The 23,999-nt window shown below is 45.9% G+C and overlaps 1 protein-coding gene across 1 annotated transcript; it reads left to right on the top strand.

Annotated features, from left to right (window-relative positions):
- Window positions 1-5,635: 5,635 nt before the first annotated feature.
- On the top strand, window positions 5,636-22,520 carry LOC114592950 (myosin light polypeptide 6-like). The gene is made up of 7 exons (XM_077923789.1): window positions 5,636-6,081; window positions 14,029-14,056; window positions 15,974-16,117; window positions 17,066-17,239; window positions 19,642-19,719; window positions 21,618-21,656; window positions 22,201-22,520. The coding sequence occupies exons 1-6, from the start codon at window positions 5,896-5,898 to the stop codon at window positions 21,644-21,646; spliced, it is 639 nt and encodes a 212-aa protein (XP_077779915.1). The 5' UTR covers window positions 5,636-5,895; the 3' UTR covers window positions 21,647-21,656; window positions 22,201-22,520.
- The last annotated feature ends 1,479 nt before the right edge of the window (window positions 22,521-23,999 follow it).

Raw genomic sequence — 23,999 nt, 5'->3', positions numbered from 1 at the left:
TTTTCACAGATTTGAGTGGAGGTTACACAACATCACCATCACACAGTAATTATCTCACACTTTCCATTTTCCAGTCACTTTTCTTACCACAAAATACCACTTGCTGTTCTCTTTAAAAGTGGATCTGTTGTGCAAAAGTGACACACACAAGTATGTATGTATGTATGTATGTATGTATGTATGTATGTCAACCAATCCATGACTTGTTTTTAGCTGACTTGTCTCAAATTCACCAGCATTTTAAAAGCCACCTGCTGTTTTGAGATTTATGGTGGTGGTTCTGTTCCCCTAAACCAATGTTTTTCCTAGTCTCCTATGTCTCCTTTCCCTTCCTCAGCAGACAAGGCCAGCTCTAGAAGGTGTTAGGGGCAGGCACTTGTCTGGGGTCCAAATTCAACAAAGGATCCACGCTCCAAACACTATCGCTATTCTCATTTTGCGTGGAGCAACCAGTGTGAGCAACGGGATCAGAAGCCACCAGAACTCTCCAGTTTGCAGGCCCTCCTTCTCTTTGGCCCAACGATCCGGAAGCCAGATGCAACCCACTAAGGGAGGGAGGGGGATTTCCCAGGCCTGTGATGAGCAGCATTTCCAGGAATCAGCCGGCCTCCTGTATGTCCATGGGGCAGGGCCTCCCCAGTTGCTGAACCCCACATAAGAAACAGCAGGCTATGTTACGGCAGACAACCAGCAGGACCGCAAAAGGGAGGCTTTTCAAAGTTCACCCTCCTTTGGTGCCTATAGAGTAATGTCTTTCACCCCGGCTGAGAAATGCCTGCACTGCCACTGGCTTTGTCACCTGTCAAAGAACCCTGCTAGGATCTTAGCCAGCCTAAAGAATGACGATAATTAGCATGCATGCCCTCACACAAACACACAAATCTGATTAAAGGGAAGGCGGTGGAGAGATGTCTGCACCAGCCTAAAACCTCCTTTAATAAAGTTGTTTCTGGAATGTGTGGAGGAGGTAGTTTTGGCAGGACAACTGGAGCCATCAATCAAGTCCTCCTTAGCACTCCGGCAGGAGGCTTGCCTTGTGCTTCTCAGCTGCCCTGTCACTCCTCATCTCTTTTGTTAGCGGCTATAGGATAATGTGTCCGTTCTGGAGTGGGCACCTGGCAGTTGCAAAGGGCATTTCCCAAGCCTCTTGATTTGGACAGAAAATCAACACATTCGCGGGGACTTAATGTCTTCTTTTAGCTAGTGCTGGCTTCTAGTTGTTTCTGCGCACCAAGCAGATGCAGCTACATCTGGGGTGGCACAGCTATACATGCACGAGGCGCAGCTCAGGGTGGCATTCCGGAGGCTGTCTCTGTTGGCAGCTCCTCAGGTTCTCCTGCTTTTTGGCAATGGGCTGCATTTGCTCTTAATATAATAAAAAAAAAGGTAAAGGTACCCCTGCCCGTACGGGCCAGTCTTGACAGACTCTAGAGTTGTGCGCTCATCTCACTCTAGAGGCTGGGAGCCAGCGCTGTCCGCAGACACTTCCGGGTCACGTGGCCAGCGTGACAAAGCTGCATCTGGCGAGCCAGCGCAGCACACGGAAACGCCGTTTACCTTCCCGCTGGTAAGCGGTCCCTATTTATCTACTTGCACCCGGGGGTGCTTTCGAACTGCTAGATTGGCAGGCGCTGGGACCGAGCAACGGGAGCACACCCCGCCGCGGGGATTCGAACCGCCGACCTTTCGATCGGCAAGTCCTAGGCGCTGAGGCTTTTACCCACAGCGCCACCCGCGTCCCTCTTAATATAATAGAAATTGTTTAAACACGTTTCTGCTATTCCGAACACTTCAGCTGGCTTATCACAACATCCTTACAAACGGCCTGTGCAATAGGTCACTACAATCATTCCTCTATTACAGATTGTGTTGTGTGTGTTAGCATGGCTGAAGCGAAGGCTGACAGAGCAGTGGCTTGCCTAAGGGCATCCAGTGAAAGAATGGCGAAAATGAGACGGAAGCAGGGACTCCCTGGTCAACAGCTCAGCCTCTTCGCCACCACTATCCTGTACTGCATGCGCCTGGGCTTGTCTCATTTTAAGTTACAGTAAAGGTAAAGGGACCCCTTACCATTAGGTCCAGTCGCGAATGACTCGGGGGTTGCGGCACTCATCTCGCTTTACTGGCCAAGGGAGCTGGCGTACAGCTTCCGGGTCATGTGGCCAGCATGACTAAGCCGCTTCTGGTGAACCAGAGCAGCGCACGGAAACGCCGTTTACCTTCCCGCCGGAGCGGTACCTATTTATCTACTTGCACTGGTGTGCTTTCCAACTGATGGGTGGGCAGGAGCTGGGACCGAACAACAGGAGCTCACCCCATCGCGGGGATTCGAACCGCCAACCTTCTGATCAGCAAGCCCTAGGCTCAGTGGTTTAGACCACAGCGCCACCCACGTCCCTAAGTTACAGTAGGAGCAGCTAATGCTCAAGGCTGGGTATTCTCCTTGCTAAAACTAAAATGCAAATCCTGCCCCAAGAAAAACTCAATTCTACAGCCTCCATTTATTCTGCATTTTTTAAACCATTTTTTTTCTAAATTTGCTCCGGCTTTGCTAGTCATTGAGGGGCAGGGGGAGCTATTCTGTGTGGGTGCATTGGCCCCACCCACAATCACTAGATCTCTTGTTAAGACATCTCTCCTGCATGAGCAAGCATTGCTCAAGCACAGTTTCAAGTGCATCTTCACCGCTATAATGGCTAGATAGAAACTTCCTTTATTTAAATGGATAGAGAGAGCTGGATTCTTCAGCCCCCTTCCATATTCTGCAGTTTCCCTAAACTGATGTGGAACTGCAAGCCTACATGCAGTTCTGCCAGCAATCTGTTTCTCCTAAGCATAACCTTACCACCAAAGTCCTAGGAGTAAAGCGAGTCAGTTGCCAAGGTAGGTGTCTGCTGTGTGGCAACATTTTTTTTAAAATCCCAGAATCAACTAAGGAGGAGCCTAGATGGCCTCAATCTCCCCAAATGCCTGCCCCTGTGCTTTTGCCACTTCCTGCAAGCACCTCCGGGAGAGGGATGTGGTATCTGCTTACGTCCAGTGGATAAAAACAAAATGATGAGAACAAAAGTAAGTTAACAAACTGAGATGAGAGCCTGCTTTGAAGTTGGCCTTTAGCATCACCCTAAGGACAGAACCACAGAATAAATATTGAGCCCGATAGCTCAATACATGAGCACTCTGCTGCATCATAGCTGCTCATTCCACCCCCAGCAAAATCCTGGCCAGCTCTGTCAGACCTTTGTATGGGCCACGTTAATGATCTTCTATGCGTGCTGTTGATATGTATAGAGGATCACTCACATGGCCCATACCACCTGAATGCAAAAGATGTAAGGGTTTTTCTTCTTTGACATAATTTATTTTGGATCCATCAATAATAGAAACCAGCACTCCAACTCCTATTTTTACTGACGCCACAACAGATGGGGGGACGACGACATCTGTATAGACATAGTATGAAAAAGTTCCCGTGACTCCTTCCAGTACAAGCCCTTCAGAATCAAGAATCTCTGCTTAGACCCAAATTGCTTTTGCCTAGCTATCAGGACAGAAGATGAGAAGACAAGTGCTTACGGGCGCAGAACCATCTTAAATAACAATCAACAGTGGTCATCCATCCTGTTTCACCGAATGAGGCAAAACATGAAGGTGTCACCCAGTGCATGCCCTCTGTGTCATGCTCCCCCACCAAAGCTTATTGGGGTTGCACAGCTGTGGCTTCTGTGTTCCAGAAAGATCTCCTTGCGCTTGTTGTCGAAGAGACAATGGAGTGTGCGTATGGGTGAAGTCACACTGCTGGAGAATCACAGCGCCTGCTGTGGCTGCAGAGACCAGGAACTCGCAACTGCTGCCTCCCATGTTGCTTTTGCTGCACTAGCAGCACAGAAGTGATTTCACAGCAGAGCAAGATGTTTGACACCAGCTGGGCTGCAGGAGTTGCCAGAAGGAGGTATATAAGGCACCATCCCACTGTTTTAGGGATTCCACTATGGATTTGTGTAGAGTTTACTCCCTAGCCCAGTGATGGCGAACCTTTTAGAGACTGAGTGCCCAAACTGCAACCCAAAACCCACTTATTTATCGCAAAGTGCCAACACAGCAATTTAACCTGTACAGTGGTGCCTCGGGTTAAGTACTTAATTCGTTCCGGAGGTCTGTTCTTAACCTGAAACTGTTCTTAACCTGAAGCACCATTTTAGCTAATGGGGCCTCCTGCTGCTGCCGTGCCACCGGAGCACAATTTCTCTTCTCATCTTGAAGCAAAGTTCTTAACCTGAAGCACTATTTCTGGGTTAGCAGAGTCTGTAACCTGAAGCGTATGTAACCTGAAGCGTATGTAACCCGAGATACCACTGTATCTCATTTTTTCTGTGTCTTTCACGTTTCTTCTTTATGACTGCTGTTGTAATAAATAATCCTTCATAAAAGTTATTGCATTACATTCTTCATTAAATTATCTTTCCATTGATATATAATTTTATGGCATAACTCAGTGCTTTTTTTCTTAAAAAATGTTTAGGAGCCTATGACAACCCGTATTACTCCACCCTCTTACTAACTATCCTGACCTTAAGTATTAATTATAATTATTGTGTGTGCCAACAATGCCCTTCATGCAGAAGTGAAACTGGTAGGTGCCTGGCCCAAGCTGTTCAAACTCTAAAATTGCAACAGCAAGGGAGGGAGAGAGAGGAAACAGAGTCAGGGGAGAGTCAGGGCCAGAAACAGATGCATGTACACAAAGGGAGACACATTGGCTGCCAGGAATTTGGGGCACTTTCGGACTGTCACTATTTTGGGGTGGAATTCAATCGCAACCTGGCAAATTCAGCCAGCACAATTAAAGCTCATTTAGGACTCTTGCAAAACAAACCCAAAAGATCAGATATTTTGCAATAAGGAAGGCGATGGGGAAATGCTCTGGGATAAGACTTACTTGACACAGTGTCTAATCTCACCACAAACAAATTGGGATAAACGCTCATTAAACTAGCTGTTTTGGAAGCGATCTTAGTCCAACTTTTAAGGGCAGCAGAGGGAAACCCACCCCAAATAAAACACTTCTTGCAGACAGACAGAGGCCAGGATCACAGCATCGTGCAACTAATTCATGTGAAGTATTCTTTACATCCATGTCTAAGTATCTCCAATTTCCATCCAACCCAAAGCGAATATTTTGCAGAACGAAAAGCATTGTGTTTATTGTGCCAATCAGGCTGCAATGATTCTAAAACACCCTCTAGCTAAACAAGTTTTTGCTTTTTCCAGTGTCTGTATTGTGATGTGTGCAGTCCCTGCATTCTGAGTTGCCAGTGTGTGTGTGTGTGTGTGTGTGTGTGTGTGTGTGTAGAGATCAGTGCAACTAGAAGAATCAACATACTCTACAATGGAGAAGTTCCTAGATAATTATGCCATAGTTACACCCTCCCCGCAATAGATTGGGTCCTATGCTGCTGCAGTTTACTTAGAACAGCAGTCAAGTCAGACTGGATGCAATGTTAATAGAAGGAGAATCCCACCCCCGTTTGCCTTCTGCTAGCCCATATGACTGGTGCGGAGAGCCAGAGGATTTGCTGTGTGAGCTGGCTGGCTTGGTGCCACAAAGGCACGTCCAAGGCCTGGCTATTCAGAAAGGATGCTTAGCTGTAGCAAAGCCCTTTGAGATCTCTCTGTCTTGAATGGAGGGAGGAACTAGCATTGCTGAAGGTGACTGATGCTCCCATTTTTAGACGCATTCCCACTCCATACCCAGCTAGTCCTCTTGGGCTGACATCACAGGATCCACAGAGCTATTTAAACTGCAGCCGGGCAGAGCCAGCCTGAGCTGAGGATCCTGCCTACATCTGCTGGCTTCCCCTCCGCTTCATTCCCAGCAGGAGACACAGAGAGAACATGCCCCCAAAGAAGGATGCCCCCGTGAAACGGCCAGTACCCCCGCCTGCCAAACCAGCAGCGAAGCCAGCTCTAGCGAAGCCAGGGACCCCGGCAGCTAAAGGCAAAGCACCAGAACCAGCGCCAGCAGCACCAGCAGTACCAGCAAAGCCCAAGGATCCCCCAATTGACCTCTCCAAAGTTGTGGTGAGTGAGACATGGTTGGAGGGACAGGACACCTGCGGGAACCCTTCTCTTCTTGGGAAGGAAGCCGGTTAAAGGCGGCAGCAGCAGGAGGGGGTGGCCAGGATCTTAGGCTATTTTATCTGGATCTAAAGTGTCTTCTATCCTTTTACTAAATAGTGCTTTGTGGGATTATATTATTGTAAGAGGTAACTAATTTGAGAAGTGTTGCAGCAGGGCATTACAAGTGGATAAAGGGAGGTTACAGGTTGCAATAATTAATTAGGAGCACCCTAATATGAATTAGTGGGTGCGAAGAGGGGGCTAAATAAATCAAGGCAGCTATCACCATTTTAGAAGCCAATCCTAGCCCTCTTCCACTCACAAACACCCACCCAGCCCGACTCCACAGAAGGTGTTTGGAGTATTAAATGTGTTTGGGCTTGAATAATATCCTCAGCCTGGGCAGAGACAGACGATAGTTTTTAACAGAATTGAAAGTGATTTGAAAGAGGCTTCACTTCTTGTGGTACACACGTTTCATTTGCCTGTTTTTCTTATCAAACAGATTTTTGAAACAATACAAAGCCACTTTATTTGAGGCAAATGGTGGGATGAATGAACAACATACCATGAAAAGAGATTCTTCTTTCAGACCACCAACTCTCTGAAAAACGTGTCAGGCTCCAGACTTCCGTAAACTACTTTCCAACTCCCTTGAAGCAGTCAGGTATTTCCCCCTGGCAGAAAGATCAGAATGAGTCAAAGCCAAAGTAAAACTGAATTGACAGGGGATTGGCAGCTCAATAAAGATGGAGCAGCTTATGCACACACATTACCTATAAAGCTGGCCCCCAAACAACCCCATTCCTATGGGATACCCAAATAGCTGGCAAGACCCTGCTGCATTATCTCCAAGCTAGACAGCCCCTCTCATGAACAGCAAGGGACCAAGTAGGTGTCAACTGGGTGTCAATTGAAAGGCACTGATGGCATGCCTAACTCTTACCTGATCTGTTTATTTTCATTCCTTTTTACTGAATCCCCATATTCAGTTTTACATTTTGCAGAAACTTCATGTGTGTTTAAATCTGCCCAGCTAACTCTGGCTGGAACCAAAACATGGGAAATCTGGCCTCTCTTATGGAAGTGGTCAGCACTGGGTCTGAAGCAACAGAAAATAAAATGGAATGAACTACTGTAGGATTTAATTGCAAGTGATTTCGTTGTCTCCAGATGAGACAGCTGATCTCCCTGAGTTTTGCTGCTCTTTAAAATGATTTGTTTCATTTACCCTCACAGCTATTCTTCCATGTTTTTCAGAGAGGCAGCTAAGGAGCACAGATGCTTGGGTAAAAAGCTCTTGTGAATTGTACATCAGCAAGGATTTGGGTCTAAGTCTCCTTGGCTCAAGGCTAACACTATCTGTTGGACTAAACGATACAGTGTTGGGAACTGGAGCTCCATATGGGAAATGAGAATGTCTAAAATCAGGCATGTTTCCTTCTCAGCCCATTCTGGGTTCATTGTGTGCCTTCAAGGCTGATAATGAATTCTAGCTTTGAAAAGAAAGAAAGAAAGAAAGAAAAGGCAGGACAATGACTGTGCAAGGTGTGGATTTGTGTGAAGCTAAGTTGGCCACTTGATCACACTCTGGACTTTTAGTCATGATAAATAATTAGCCCTCCATGTCAAGAGGTAGTATGTTTTGGGGTTCCAAGTGCTGGGGGCATCTAGGTTTATCATGATTTTTTTTCCTGACACAAGATTTTTGCAGGCACAAATTCAACAGGTGCCGCTTCCCCATCACTATCTCTCTGTGCTGGGGGAAAGCTGTCCCTGCTGGATTTTGGTCTGCCCTGCAGCTGGGTAAGGCTACAAATAAATGGTAACAAAATTAAGAAATGGGTCTCCTAATGCATGCGAAACATCTGAAATGGCTGAAGACTATCAGCCTATGCAAAGCTGCACTACAGTGTGCTAGGTAACTAAGCATAGAGTTGCGTCTGGGTCTTTCATACAGTATTTAAAAGGAAGTTCCTTCCTTGACCTCTGCACCACACCAGACCTCAAGGCCTTTAGGGTTCATAGCTTCATGGAAAGCTGGAGCTTCTTCTTCAGTTCTTAGTGTAGGGCTGCCTGCCATACATCTGGACATAACCCGGATCAGGCCCTCGGAAGCAGCGTCCAGGCAGAAAGTGTTGAAATGTCTGGCGAAATCTGGAAGTGTAGCTTTTGGCGAATTTTCTTTTCTCCTTAACAAGATTTTGCAAAAAGAAGCTCAACATTTTCGCTTTTTGAAGTATGGCAGCCCTGTCTCAGTGCTGCTTCTAGGCAGCCAGGAAATAAAGTCCATTTCCCCATCTCAACAGACAATGGTGAGTGTTAAGGGCAGCAAGCTAAGGTTAGCGGGTTAGAGGGGCGAGATAAATTTAGCAATTGAAAGGGCTCCTGTTATTTTAACGACAGGTCCGAACAGCAGGCGCAAAAGCCTGGTATTTGGCCTGCATTCTCAGAAAGCCCGGCCAGGGACAGGTGGCCACCAGCGGGGGTGGGACTTAGCATATTCCCCGCTTTTTACAGGGAACAGTTATTTCAATCCTACCTCTATCCCTTTGCTGGGATGCCACCTTCTGAGACTGGGAGGATCAAGTTGCGGGAGGATTGGGGCATTCAGTCAACAGCCATGTCCTCCTAACGCTGCGGGATTCCTGAAACAGTGAGGTAGGGGCTTCAATAAGGAGAGTGAGGGCAGAGAGGGGAAAGCGAGCGCTTATTTAAACCCACTCTAGATTCCAGCCCTAGAAACCTCCTGCTGAACTGGCCTCCCTGGCGCCTTAAGCATCTCCTCCTCCTGTCTTTGCTGGTCACAAGGCTGAAAGAGCCAGCGAGATGCCGGCCTCTGATGCAGGAAGAGGCAGTCTGGCCTAGCAGTTCCAGGCCTCGCCACAGCAGCGCCTGCATGCGTGGCAAAGAACCGTTCTTGGTCCCACGTAACACACAGGGCTCATTTGCACTGCCCACGGGCCACAGAACAACCAGAAAAAAGAGTACCTGTAAAATGTGCAGATCCACAATGATAAATAGAAATAGAAATACTTTTTTGTCACTTGTACAACCTGTACAAGTTGACGTGAGTGGCGCTGTGGGTTAAACCACAGAGCCTAGGACTTGCTGATCAGAAGGTCAGCAGTTCAAATCCCCACGACAGGGTGAGCTCCCATTGCTCGGTCCCTGCTCCTGCCAACCTAGCAGTTCGAAAGCACGTCAAAATGCAAGTAGATAAATAGGTACCACTCCGGTGGGCAGGTAAACGGCGTTTCCATGCGCTGCTCTGGTTTGCCAGAAGCGGCTTAGTCATGCTGGCCACATGACCCGGAAGCTGTATGCCGGCTCCCTTGGCCAATAAAGCAAGATGAGCGCCACAACCCCAGAGTCGGCCACAACTGGACCTAATGGTACCTTTACCTTTACAACTTGTATACGGTGAGATCACACGAGCTCCCCCCACTCAGCTCTCTTAGTCTTAATTCCCCTCGTTTACTGACGCACACCCACCAAACCCGAAAGTCAGTTGCCCTGTTTGTATCTTTTCATTCAGCAGCCTAACAGCCCACGGATAGAAGCTGTTCTTTACCCTGTTGGTGCGACTAATCATGCTTCTATATCTTCATCTGCAGTGTCTCATGTCGCAAAACTAAAAATCCACAGTTCACCCTGGTTTCCCTCCACTCCTGCCCTGTGCTCCAAGCCTCCCCATGAGCCGGCCAGCCTTAGGCTGGGTCCCATCTCCAGCCACACATGGCCACATATGCATAGTCTTGGGGGAAACGCTTCCTGTCTCCAGGATCTACTCCCAAGGCCCGTGGGAAGCAAGATGAACAGAAGCAAGAGTTGTTACCTTTTGTAAAACTTGCAGCTGGGGCAGACCAGGATGGAACAAATATATGGAGCCCTGTATTGTACAGTGAGATGCCTGGATCACAGCCTTTTTGCGCCCCTAGGAGCTGCCAAACGGGACTGAGGGGTTTGGGGTGCTTTCAGACTCCGGGTGGAATACACCTAACCTTTACACAGAGTAGACCCATTGACATTAATAAGTGAAGTCATGCTCATTAATTCCATCCTCTGGTTCCAAGATTGCTCCTCTGTTGTAAGCAATAAGCGGAACTGCAGTTGTCTTTCCACATGATCATGAGCCTTCCTGCACTTTTTCTCTGTGCACAGTCTTCCATGTTCCATCCACACCAGCTCCTGTTAGTGACAAAGGGGAAGCTTCAATTCACCATTTGGGGCTCAGCACACCTTTGTGGTGGGCAACGTTTTATCACCCTGCTCGTTTTCCCCACTGATCTTTTTAGCATATAACACTTTTCTGGCTACATTTCGTTCAGTTTTTAAACAAAAAATGTGATGCATTAAAACAAACAAAGAAACAAACCAGAAACACATATTAGCCTAATTAAAAGGATCAATTTAAAAATGAATAAATGTGATAAAATGACACCCATTGCAAAGTTTATAGTGAAAGTGTGCTGCAAAGCTGTGAGAGATGCGCCTGAGTTGTTGGGCACTGCCCACATGCAAACTCTGCCCTTTAAGAGATAGTGATAAGGGAATCTGCAGCTACAGAGAGTGCTCTACTCTTCTTTACTTCTGAAAAAAGCAAAGACTTTGTCTGGAAAAAAGGCATATATAATGCAGGGAAGACAGAGGATAGACATTAATGGACAGTGGTGCCATGTGCATGTCCTGTGAAAAGTAAGTGTATGGAGAGTGGCAATTCCACACCTTGGTCTGCAAGCAACCTTGGACAGCGTCTGCATGAGGCATTGAAAATGGAATTGACCTGCCTTCTTCATTGACATTTTATAGGGACCCACGTGCGTCATCATCCATTTGTAATACATCTGTGTTTTCTCAGTGATATACATGACTTTCCCCCTAATGCATAGAATTCATTATTATAATTTTAAACCCGGAAGAGAAGCACAGTCTCCAGAGGGAAAGATGCTCACAGCGGTACTCTTCCAACTTGTGCAAGAGATGTGGTTTCTATGTGTATAGCAGCAGGGGGGGGGGCAGAAATGAGCCCTATCACCCTGCCCCCCACCACTTCCCACACCTAAGCACGCTTTTACTATCTGGTAAGGCCATTCCACATATTTTAAAACACTGGTTACTATTTGAATGAACATGCTGGAAATGAACATACAGTAAGCTCCTATATCTTATCTACCGTAATTGCTCTGTGCTGCTTTAAAATGTGGGTTTTTAACTGTGTAATTTGTGAAATGTTTATAACATTGTAAACAGCTTTACCTTGCACAACTCTGAGAAAAGCTGCCAGTCTCATTTTATTTATTTATTTTATCTTAAAAACTCTTATACCCTTTTCATGAATGCATTTATGAATCTCAAAGTGGTTCACAGTATGCAGCAGCCCTGCTGTCCCATTGGAACTGAACTCAGGAAGTGAATTAGCAGATGAAGAGGCAAGTGTAGAAATCCAGCAGCCGCTGGGAGACTCTGAATGACCATGTGAAGACTCAGCAGGCACCATCGCTAGAGAGAGAGAGTGGCCTGGCCTGACCACTGGCTCCTCTGGACTCTTCAGGGGATTCAGGTTTTAGCATAAAATTTGGAGGAGTTCTGGGGAACTGAGTCTCCACAGTTGGGAAGGAAGGGAGAGAAATGGGAAAGCATATTTTTGCCTCTTTGTTTGTTTACTGACAAACGAAGTACTTGCGCAACACTGCAGGAGAGTGAGTATTTTTTGTTTTGTTTTATAAGGCTGAGGAAGCAAGTTGCCCTTTCTCAGTGGCAGGAAGGAAAGTGAAAAGCTGCTGGATCTCTCATCGGGAGTCCAGCCAGTCAGTCAGCAGCAGACCTCTTGGCCCAAGGCTTCAGAGGAGCTGAGTGGGCAGGATGCATTGCCTCCTTGCAGAGAGAGGGAGGGAGAGGTGAAATTGCAACTCCCCAACTGCCCTGGCGCTGGGGTAGGAGGGGAGGGCGTGGAAAGCTCCTTGGCATGCACTGCCTTCGCAGCACTCTGTTTACTCTCTCTCTGCCTCTCCATCCTTCATGTGCCCCCTCCTGCCTTTTAATAACCTCAACTGTGAAAGGCAGTCATCTCCCAAGAACCTAGACAACATTAGAAAGTAGTTGGGTTGGCTCACAAGGAAAATTCCCAAACCCCTTTTAGGGCAATGCCTTTATGAGGCCAACCAAAATGACACAAAATGGTGTGCAAGCTTTCAAGTTCCACAGAACTGTTTCCCACCTGGCCTGATGAAGAATGGTGGAGAACTTGGAAGCTTGCATGCTTTTTCTGTGACAGATTGGTTGGACTAAAAATGGTATACTCATATGGATTTTGGAAGTTCTTTAAAAGTCTTGGTGTGAGAGTGATAGAATGGAGGGAGGGGAAGGAGAATGAATTGTCGCACACAGCTGTGTCTCACCCACTGATATGAGTGGAACATAGCAGAATGTGGACACCCAAAAGAAAATCCCTGGTACCCGGGGAAAGCAATTGCAATTCCACTTCTGGTTTACCACAAAAAAACCAAGATTGTATCTTTCTAGGCGTTCCATGTCTTGGAAACACCCTTTGTTTGAGCAGATTGAGAGACAGGTCTGAGGAGAACTGAAAATTGGAGAAGAAAACAGAGACAGAGAAAGGGAGTAAAAATGAACCATTCAGAGATGACCATGGAGGAGACATTTGTGATATATAGACACACAGGTGGTGAACCTTTCTTAGTGTGAGGGCTGCATTCTCTCATGAGGTAACTTCTGAGGGCCACCTAGTGATAGGCAGGGCCAGAGTAATGGGTGTGACTCTTATCGTTGTACAAGAGGTTGCATTCCAGCCATGGGTGTAGCCAGGATTTTTGTTTGGGGGGAACAGGACTTGGGGGGGGGGGCAGAACCAACGTGATTGGTCAGTTCCGTATTTCTACTGTTTTACTTGATTGGGGGGGCATCCCCCCTGACCCCCCCTTGGCTACGCTCATGATTCCAGCCACAATAAAGCCAGAGATTTCTACACTCATCTCAATATCCAGGCTAGTAAAGGTAAAGGTAAAGGGACCCCTGACCATTAGGTCCAGTCATGACCGACTCTGGGGTTGTGGCGCTCATCTCGCTTTATTGGCCGAGGGAGCCGGCGTACAGCTTCCGGGTCATGTGGCCAGCATGACTAAGCTGCTTCTGGAGAACAAGAGCAGCACACAGAAACGCCGTTTACCTTCCCACCGGAGCGGTACCTATTTATTTACTTACACTTTGATGTGCTTTTGAACTGCTAGGTTGGCAGGAGCTGGGACCAAGCAACAGGCGCTCACCCCGTCGCAGGGATTCGAACTGCCGACCTTCTGATCAGCAAGTCCTAGGCTCTGTGGTTTAACCCACAGCGCCACCTGCGTCCCATATCCAGGCTAGCAAGAGCCAATATCACAGTTAAAGAGTTTGACGAAAGCACAGAGCAGGACTGGTGAGGAGTTGTGGTCTGCAGAAAGGAGGTGGCCTAGGGAGAGTCCTGAGAATTTGATCTGAATAAGCAAAATTCCTAACCCTGATGGATTGTATAGGTATTTTTGAAAAATGCAACAATACAAATGTCCAGTATGGCCATCAACTCTAAACAGGTTGACTATTTTTTACACATCTACTCGCCAATGAAAATTAAATGGTCAGATGTTAAAATGGACAAAATACATAGCATAGCTGCCCTCTTCCATCTTTAGTTTTTCTTTGGGAGCTTTAGCATCTGCTCTGGCCACTCATCTCTGGCTGAAGAAGTTTTCTGCGAGTCCTAATGCTTCCTTTTTATAACTTGGCATTTCTATCAACAACTTGGGCTTGACCACCTTCCTGTCACCTTGTCCAGTCTCCCTCTCACTTCAGTACCATTGCCCCTTTCCTGTGACTGTCATGATCTCCAACCACTTTCTTTCTTCTTCGTAGATTGAATTCACCAAGGAGCAGCTGGAAGGTAAGCCATTTTGATTGTCCAAAGGCACCAGGAGCAAGCTTTCCTGAGCTAGATGCAGAGGCGCTGACGTCGCATGCACCCCGCAGCATGCTGATGTTGTGCATGCATGCCCCCTGCAGCCACAGTCACGGGTCTAAGCTGGTGTGCCTGGATGTACATAAGTGCATGAACTTGCACCTGGTGGCAAAACCTTTTTTGATTCACTCCTACAGCCCACCTCAAACAAAATAACTGCTTTGTGTGCATCTTGGTGTTTGCTTTTTACTTCCTAAAACCTCTTAGTTTCTTAGGGACTGGTACTGGGAGCTATTATCAAATGCAATGGCCCCATATCACCTTCTCCTCTCCCCATAACATTTAGAACACCAAAAAGCACAACATGATGCCAGTGTTCTGCCGTGTCCTCCCACCCCCACTTCATTTAACTGGCTGCTGGGAAACCTGAAGTGGTGATGAGATCACATCACAATTTTTGTAGTACTAGATATAACCGGGAGTGGGAGAGGAGAGGAGTTACAGCTACTTCTGGTCTCATGGCATAAGCAGCGGAGAACGGAGTTGTTAGAGTCAAGAGACTGGAAACACAGAAGCCTAGTCCATCCTTTTGGACAGTCACATAATGTATCCCTGCCCCAGCTTCCTCCTCACATAGACTCCTCCAGGTTCAGACTGAGCAAACAGTAATTACAATTGTCCTTTCTTCCCCAATACACCTTTGTAAGCCACTCAGTATTGTCACACCTTTAGTTTCAGCTTTCGGATCTGACATCTCCATGCACAAATGCACACACACACACACACACACACACACACACACACACACTTTTATTTCAAAGGCATTCATAATTTTCCTCATGACACAAAAGAAATTATATATATTTTTCTGGAGGTATGGATTTCTCCATGACCACTTAACAGTATTTCTTATTTTTGAATCTTATATCAATAAACTGATTTTCTGCACCCAAAGCCCTGATGCGGATTACAATATATGTGGGTTCTTTAGCTGGGAGCAGCAACCGTTTAGACTGCAACCCTTGCCACACTTCCCTAGAAACTAGTCCCATTTAATGCAATGGGGCTTACTTCTGAGTAGGCTTATACAGGACTTCACCATTAATAAACTGGGAAAGTGGTTTTACATTTACACTTGTAATGCAGGCAAGTCCTTAGGAAGCCTCACCATTCTCACCAAACCATCCCTCTATTATTTTAAAAGCTGCCATAAGCATTATGAGAGAAAGAGTGTACATATTTCCAACAAACAGAACATTGTAATCACCTATAGCTACCTGATTTAACTATCTTGCACTTTCAATTGCCCTTACCACTGAAACCTTCTTTAGCAACTTGAAGGAATGTCTCATTAGCTCAGTTAGTGGGGGAGTTGGGGGCCTGGGGATCTGAGAGATGCAGTTCCTCTTGGTGTGCCTGATTAGCAATGCCTGTGTGCTGTCCAAGGTTGCTACGGGATTAGAGGTGCTGTCTATATATAAAAATGATTCCTTGGCATCTAAAACCCTCCCAAGATCAAGGTGATGCCCCTTTGGAAGGAAGGTCCCTCAGATCCCTCTTTCGTTTAGAGCAAGAATAGCCAGAGTCTTCCTTTCAAGATCACCATCATCGTTTTCTCTTTAGACGCATCCCAAGCGGAGCTTGCCCTTTGGTAGCCAGCAACCAACCTCCCTCCCTCCCTTCATATTGGCTGTGATGAGTGATAGAAACTGGGCAGGTTAAACAGACCTTGCAGACGGCGGTGTCTAGTTTCTTGGGATTATGTGAACCATCAAGTTGACAGCTGGCATGGCAAGCTTGACACTTTATCCCAAAAAAAACCCTCCGGTCCCCGGCAGCTTGCCCAGTTCTGAGACCTCATCACAAAATAACCACATTAAAACTTTGGTCTAATCTCCCTAGATTACAAAGAGGCCTTTGGGCTCTTTGATCGGGTTGGTGATGGCAAAATCCAGTTGGGCCAGTGCGGAGATGTGATGAGGGCCGTGGGACAGAATCCCACAAATGCCGAGATCATGAAAGTCCTGGGACACCCCAAGCCGGACGGTGAGTCTTGCTCCTTGGCTCACAAGTAGAAAGGGAAACGGACAGGATGGCCACTTGAGGGCAATAGATTCCAGATTCAAGCAAGCGTACAGTACAGAGTAGTACTAGGCAAAAACTGCATACAAAAATGTGTATATCAGAAGAAAGGGCTGCTAAAATGCTGGTGAATTTTCCTGAGAACTTTTTTTAAATAGAAAAAAATAGCAAGTCGATGTGGAAATATGGTGAACTGAATTTAAGATTGGGAAAACAAATTTGAGAGGTCTGTCCATCTTTAGTTAGAAATGGGGGAAAGGGTGGGAAACTGTGCAGGACACATCAGCCCTGAAGGGTGTTTTCAGACGTGAGGCTGACATCCCTTTAGAGCTTAAGCATTCTTACTACTTCTACTATTCAATGCTTATGTCGCCAAAATGGTACCACCCACATGCAAGGAGGAGATACGTGTGCATGGATGGTGCCCTTTTGGCTGCATTAGCCTAGGCACTCATGCTGAATATCAGAAAGAGAGATATTGTATCAATTAAAGAAGAAAAATAAGGGAAGAAAATAGGACAACAGTAGAAACATAAACATAGAATATAGTATTCTATCTTTCTTTACTGCTGTATAATTTCCATACTTTATATAATTTAAGTATGTATTACATAGAAACCCAGTATAAACACTGAAGCAAAAGAAGCTGGTGTGTGACCACCTCCTTCCAGTTCTGAGCCTGTCCTCCATCCTCCCCCAAAACCATATGCTAAGCAATTTTCAGGATGCAAAACACAGTTTCAGGTTCACATTCCAAGTGAAAGGGTGCAGTCCTCATGGAATGCATACAATCAAAGGACACAGATTTCTGAGGGTGTAGGCTGGGAAGTGCCCCATGAAATCTGTGAGGCAAAGCGCTTGGGAGTAGTTTGCTGTTGACAGTCTTTCCTCTTCCTCCTCCTCCTCCACTAGAGCTGAATTCTAAGCGGGTGGAGTTTGAAGAGTTCCTGCCCATGTTACAGACTATTGCCAAGAACAAAGATCAGGGAACCTACGAAGACTACGTGGAGGGGCTCAGGGTCTTTGACAAAGAGGGAAACGGCACCGTCATGGGCGCAGAACTGCGCCACGTCCTCGCCACGCTGGGTAAGTGCTGCCAAGTGAAAAGGCAAAACTTTCTCGCCAGTTTGTTGCCAGAAGGCCCAAGCAGCTTTGGGGGCACACCAAACATGAGGAAGCCATGCTAGAGCCCAGAGCCCAGAAGGATCCCATTTTCAATACAGCCGTCATCCCATTCACTTACTTCAGCTTTGGGTGCGGGTGGATGTGCTAAACTAGCCAATAGGCAACCCTACAATTACCGTATTTTTTTGCTCTATAAGACTCACTTTTTCCCTCCTAAAAAGTAAGGGGAAATGTGTGTGCGTCTTATGGAGCGAATGCAGGCTGCACAGCTATCACAGAAGCCACAACTGCAAGAGGGATCGCTACTTTCGCTGTGCAGCGATCCCTCTTGTAGTTCTGGCTTCTGAGATTCAGAATATTTTTTTCTTCTTGTTTTCCTCCTCCAAAAACTAGGTGCGTCTTATGGTCTGGTGCGTCTTAAAGAGTGGAAAAATACGGTAGTCCTTGTTCGAAATGATTGTTCATTTATAAATGAACTGGATGGCCTTAGGCAAGCTGGTGTTGCCTCTCCCAGTGCCGGATTTACGTATAAGCTAAACAAGCTATAGCTTAGGGCCCCACTCTCCTGGGGGGCCCCAAAAAAATTAAAGGAAAAAACAGCTGGATGTACATTTCCAAAATATAAGATAAAAAACAAATAAAATAAAGCCTACATATAGCAACAGTGTTTTGTGTTGTGTAGGCTCCTATTTGTTATGTGCAAATGGCTTTAGATACCGGTACCTATTAGGTCCATAAATTACCATATAGCATATATTCAACCTAAAAAACAGTGACAATTTGTTGTTGACTAGGGACAGCTGGACATATAAAGGGCCCCATTACCTTCAGTAGCTTAGGGCCTCATCAAACCTAAATCCGGCCCTGGTCTCTCCAGGTACTGTTTTGCATCCTGATTTCCCCTTGCCTTGGTGCTAACACTAGCCCCACTGTAGACTCATAGTACCTCTTCCCCATTAAGGTTTGGGGGAGTGGCCTTTATATAGAGAGGATGCCCTTGTGGTAGCGAGTTTTTGCACTCTCATCCACTATAGAATACGTGCATTAATAAATAAGGCCTTGCGCTTCTGTTCCAGGGAGGTGCAGTGCACAGCCTGCAAAGAACTACTGAAAAAGTGAAAAGTCTATAAAATGGAGAAATACTTTTGCTGCCCTTTTTCTCCTTATTTTATATTAGAAGAAAGGATACATGATCATTGTTACCCTTCAATCTACAGTGCAAGAGGGCTAAGCCTATAATATGTTAGAGGGGTTTTTTTTCTTCTGGTGGCTGACGACAGAACCACAAGACCGGTGTAAAACACTCAAGCAAAGGTTTTATTACAGCTATACAAAAACAACAAACACAAAGCATGTGGGTGTTCTCTCTCTGCAGGCAAAATTCAAACTGCGACTTCTTTTCTTTTATACACATTACCAGCTGTGTCTAATCAGCCTAGAAAACCACACCCAGAACTCACAGAAAAAGTTCTTAACGCTGTTTGCACCCTTTTACTGTTTCTTGATGAATGATATCTATCATAATAATGCAACTGAGTTCAATGTGGCTTACTCCCAGGTAAGTGGGGTTTTGGTTGCAGCCTAAAGAACTAGTCATGCTGATAGAGTGTTTCCCAACCTTGGGCCTCCAGCTGTTTTTGGACTACAACTCCCATCATCCCTCGCTAGCAAGACCAGTGGTCAGGGATGATGGGAATTGTAGTTCAAAAACAGCTGGAGGCCCAAGGTTGGGAAACACTGCAGGCTTAAACTGGGGAAAACTGAATTCAAATCCGAGCTCAGCTACACAGCTGTGTTCCACGCTCCTTCCAAGAAGCCCACAATGGCATATGATAGAATTTGCTCTACAATCCTGTGAAATGGGTTAGACTGAGAAATAGTGACCAAATGTCACCTTGCGAGCATCGCAAATGGCATGGATTTGAACCCAGGTCTCCCGATTCCAAGTATGACCCTCTAAAAAATAAAATTCAAATACCTGTTTATATACATACACACACAACACATGCCAACATTCTGTTTTGAAGATCAACTGTAATTGATTAGAATTTAACAAAGGTAAATATGGTCTATCACAAATATCTCAAAATCAGATTTGATTGTTGATGCCATTTACATCAAACCACCTTCGGTGCCACAAACAATGTAGTTACATACACATTCTTGGGGAGTTATTTCAGCGAAAGATGCAGATTGAACTACTTGGTATGCTAGGAACAGCCATTGCAGGGCCCTCCAGACGGTGCTGGGATACTGCTCCCATCATCCTTTGACCTTGTTGGCTGGGGCTGATGGGGACTGAAAGGAATGTAAAGAACCTGACCCCTTCTTCTATGTGCTGTTCCTCCTCCTTCTCTTTCCAGGTGAGAAAATGACTGAAGAGGAAGTAGACACTCTATTAGCTGGGCACGAAGATGCTAATGGCTGCATCAATTATGAAGGTGAGAGACTGGGTCTGTTTTTGCATGAGCAGGTAGGCCCAGTGTCAGAACACTCATATTGGACTCATCCAGACTTCCTAGGCACAGGGTCACACTTTGAAGTACTGTATCCAAGCTCTCTTCCCCCCCACTTTTGCCCTTTTTCTTTCTTTCCCAGAGAAACCCCGCTCTTTACCACTGAATCAGAGCAAATGGCAATCTGGGAGTAACACAAATTGCCATTTGTTCTGATTCAGCATTAAAGAGCGGTTCTCACGGGGAAAGTGGCAGGAAAATAAAAAAGAGTGCTTGGACACAGCGCTTTAAAACATCGACCTGTGGCTAGAAAGTATGGCACAAAAGGAAGTCTGGATGAGCCCATGACCTTGGCGGGGGGGGGGGCATCTCCCCCCAATCAAGTAAATAAATAAAAATACTTAAGTAACTGATCAATCGCGTTGCAGATAACTCAGTTCTGCCCCCTAAAATACAGCCTGCCTATGGATGATCACTTAGAACAGGTGAGTAGATAGTTTAGTTTGATTCAAGAGAAGCAGCAACACTTCCCAGTTTCACAGGGAAATGTGGTGATAAAAGTGTAGATCCTGCAAGCTTGTATATTGCAATTAACTAAATTTATATATCACTTAGAGGTAGAAAAACCTCTAAGCAGTTTACAAATGAATATTAAAAAGCAGGTAATGTACAGAACATTGCACATATTATCTACAAGTTGTGGTAAAGGTCAATCCCTGGCATCTGCTGGTAGAGCTGGGATTATACCCTCCTCTGAAACCCTGGAGAGACACAGCCTATCAGTGTGGACAGTATCAAGCTTGCTGGACCAGTGGTCCGTCTAAGTACAAGGCAGCTTCCTCTGTTCCTAAGTTATATGGGGTGCTGGACTTTGCTTGTTGCAGTTTTCATATGCAAACAAATGTGCAACACTGTGTGGATGAGGTGCTTAAGTGCCTAGTACTGTTGGTAATACAGAAGCCACAACTGGCCCATTCGACAATTAGGGCCTCAATGCTACATGCAGGGAGCAGTTAGGCACTTCATGACCTGCTAATGCCCGAAAAGAAACTCCTAATATTTAAGGGGAAGTAAGTGAGGGCAGGAAAACAGATTGCAAGTGAGCAAGTGGGCCAGTTGTCACCAGAGGCAATAGCTTTGCTAATGAAACATCTATCAGGGAGGGACAAGAGGCAGTAAAGGTTGACTGCTACCTTAAAATATCAGGTGTAACACGCATGACAAAGAACTCATAACCCACTTACTCTCAGCTGCTTGGAGTGCCGTAACTAGACATCTATTGGGAGTGAACATGGACCACTGGTACCAAACTGTTTGGAAAACAGCCCTCCTAGGAAAGCTAAAACAGCAGGATGCCTTCACCCAGTTTGGCTCTCCTTCATTGTGTATGCAAACCAGCAGGGCAATAGCCAATCCCCCCACAACAGCATACAAATCAATATGGTTAACCTGACCCAGCAATACCCGCCCTCCTCGCACAAACAGACAAAATATACTGCAACCAACCGACTGCAACCTACCACACCCTGGAACTTCTGGTCTCTCACACAGCAAACAAAAATAAAGTCCCTGTTTGTGTGACGCTGAAACAAAAGCTTTGCTTATATACTGTGCAAAAGAATGAAATTCTACTGTCTTCCCCTTTACTCCCCTCAACTCCACATTTCCTACAACAGTAATGTCTCGCTGACTTGTTTGAAGGATTCTATGACTTGGAAACAGAGGCTCTGTATGTACTCTTGTTACCCAAGAAAATACGATGATGAAAACATATATTGGGGGGGGGACAGGTGTAAAAGGCTCACTGGACCAAAATACTGTGCATGTGAACGTGGTGGCAGGTAGTTTTAATTTCCTCACAACTCTTTCCTTTCTCTCCACAGCCTTTGTCAAACACATCATGGCAGTCTGAGCGGAAGTGAGTATGTGCCTCAGAAATGAGTGTGGTTAATTCTGTGGAGTGATGTGTGTTGCTCCCCACCGGAAATAACATTTCCTTCCCTGTAACCTCTTTCAGTATTGAGCCTTGAGCTCTCTTCTGAAGTTTTACGTTTGTGTGCGGTATCTTGGAGCCGTGAAGGTGCAAAATTGAGAAGATCCGTAATTGAGAAGATCCATAACTGAGAAGGTCCATTTGGGGGCACCAAATTTTAGCTTCGCACAGGGTGACATATTATGAAAGATTACCATAGTCCACCCCTGATTGGAGGCCCACTATTATCAAGTGTGCACACTCCAGGAAAAGTTAATTGTTGCTGTTGCTTGTTGATATAAAGTCAGTTCGCTATAACTTGTTAGTGCTGATGTTTGCAAAGACTAGCATTGCAGAGCTAATGTAGCCAAGCTGGTGAACCAAGAATTTTCACCTTCTCATCAGAGCTCTTGTCTTGAAGAGCTGCTTCATGCTAACCCTTGCTAACCTTTGATACAGACCGTAATGGACACACCATCTTCTTTTCTCTACAGACCTGCTGACGGTGGGGTTGAATAGCTGCACCCTTCAGGCAGGACTGCTAAACCCGTCACTCCCCGGTGGAATCAACTCCCCCCTTTTTCTACCTTTGTATAAACACAATCGGCCACCCAACCCTCGCTCAGAGTGCTGGCTGCAAATGATGCTTCATTTATACCACAACGTGGGAACATCACTGAGTGTTCCTCTGTGGAACCAGAAGGGGGCACCATTGAATGCTACAGCCTCTATGAGAAAAACAAATTTTTAAATCATTTTGACTCTCCCAAAACAATACATTTGCTCCACTGGACAATAAAGTCGTTGGTTTTCAGCTCTTTCTGGTCTCTGAGTTTGTGTGATGATGATGATGATGATGATGAAAACACATTTTATAGAGCGCTTCACAGCGTAAAATCATCAAAAGAGTATGCACAATAAAAACAGGAAAAAAATGTATCGTTGGCATCTTTGTGGTGAGCGAATGCAAGGAGGTTTCCCTTAGCACCAAGTTGTCAGGGAATTGTGTGACAGCCAAAAATCTCCGAACTATATTGGAAAGCGGAAGGAGAGCCAGGATCTGTCAACAACATGTGAATTTGCACACACACCCAGATCTGGCGGGAAGGTAAACGGCATTTCCGTGTGCTGCTCTAGTTCGCCAGAAGCGGCTTAGTCATGCTGGCCACATGACCCGGAAGCTGTACGCTGGCTCCCTCGGCCAGTAAAGCCAGATGAGCATCACAACCCCAGAGTCGGCCACGACTGAACCTAACGGTCAGGGGTCCCTTTACCTTTACCTTTATCCCTGTTACATGGAACCTCCTGCCAGGTTATAAACTATGGACTATGCATGACCTGGGGTAGCCCTATGTTTGGTGCTTCAAGAAAAATGAAAAATCTTCACCTTCCACTCTGTAAAAGGATCAACAAGATGCGTTCCTGTCCTGGTTTGAACTCACTGGGTCCTGACATGAGGGCAGGAGGGCACTCAAGGGCTTCCCTTGAGGTTCATGTCCAGTAGCTGCCTGTTTAGGTCTCCCTGCTTCTCTCTTTCAGTGGTCTGAACCATCGCCCCTTTCCTTGTATTCTTTCTCTATATTTCCTGTTTGCTTCTCCTCTCTGTGCTGATTCGTTGGTGTATTTTGTCCATTTGCAACACTTGCAGCAAATACACACATAATATTTTAAAAGTGTGTGTAATGGCTGCATAGGAAGGGTAATGAATACAACTGGCGCTTGCTTATCTGCCCGACCCTCTCTCCCTTCCCAGAATAAATATTTAAAGTGGCACAAGAGAAACGTGTGCATTTGGATCTGTCCGGCTGTTGCCATTCAATACCCACACTAAGCCCAAGATTCAAAGGAGTTGTCAACACATTGGCTTATGATATGTGTGCCGCACATCTGTAGCCACTCCCCCCGTGATGCACTGACATATATCCCCAGCCACCCCCCCTTCAGGACTTGTACGGTAAGGCTTCAACCCCAATCATATTTACTTGCAAGTATTTAAGTCCTGTTCAAAACAAGGGAACTTCTCATTAAGCAGTTTGCCTCTAAGTGTTGCAACTGGAAAGCCACAACCAGACTTGGAATTTTTATAGGAGGATGCAATATCTCACGGTCCCCTCAATAAACAGCCACTCAATGTGTTGTCACCCTCTTTGGATCCCCAACTCCTAGTGATGACAGAAGAACCATCAAATCGCACTTTGCTCAGACTCACGACAAGCTGTCAAATTCAAGAAGGTTAAAAAGAAAAGGCCATTCCCACGTCAGGGAATACTCTGGACTCATTAGCGCAGATGAG

Source organism: Podarcis muralis, chromosome 2, assembly GCF_964188315.1.
Source record: "Podarcis muralis chromosome 2, rPodMur119.hap1.1, whole genome shotgun sequence".
NCBI classification, from domain to species: Eukaryota; Metazoa; Chordata; class Lepidosauria; order Squamata; family Lacertidae; genus Podarcis; species Podarcis muralis.
The sequence above is the reverse complement of the archived record's forward strand: the minus strand, read 5'-3'. Positions and strand labels throughout refer to the sequence as shown.

Coding starts and splice junctions, on each gene's coding strand:
- LOC114592950 (XM_077923789.1), top strand. CDS start 5,896: ATGCCCCCAAAGAAGGATGCCCCCGTGAAACGGCCAGTACCCCCGCCT. Junction 14,057..15,973: donor CACCAAGGAGCAGCTGGAAG/GTAAGCCATTTT, acceptor TAATCTCCCTAG/ATTACAAAGAGGCCTTTGGG. Junction 17,240..19,641: donor CCACGTCCTCGCCACGCTGG/GTAAGTGCTGCC, acceptor TTCTCTTTCCAG/GTGAGAAAATGACTGAAGAG.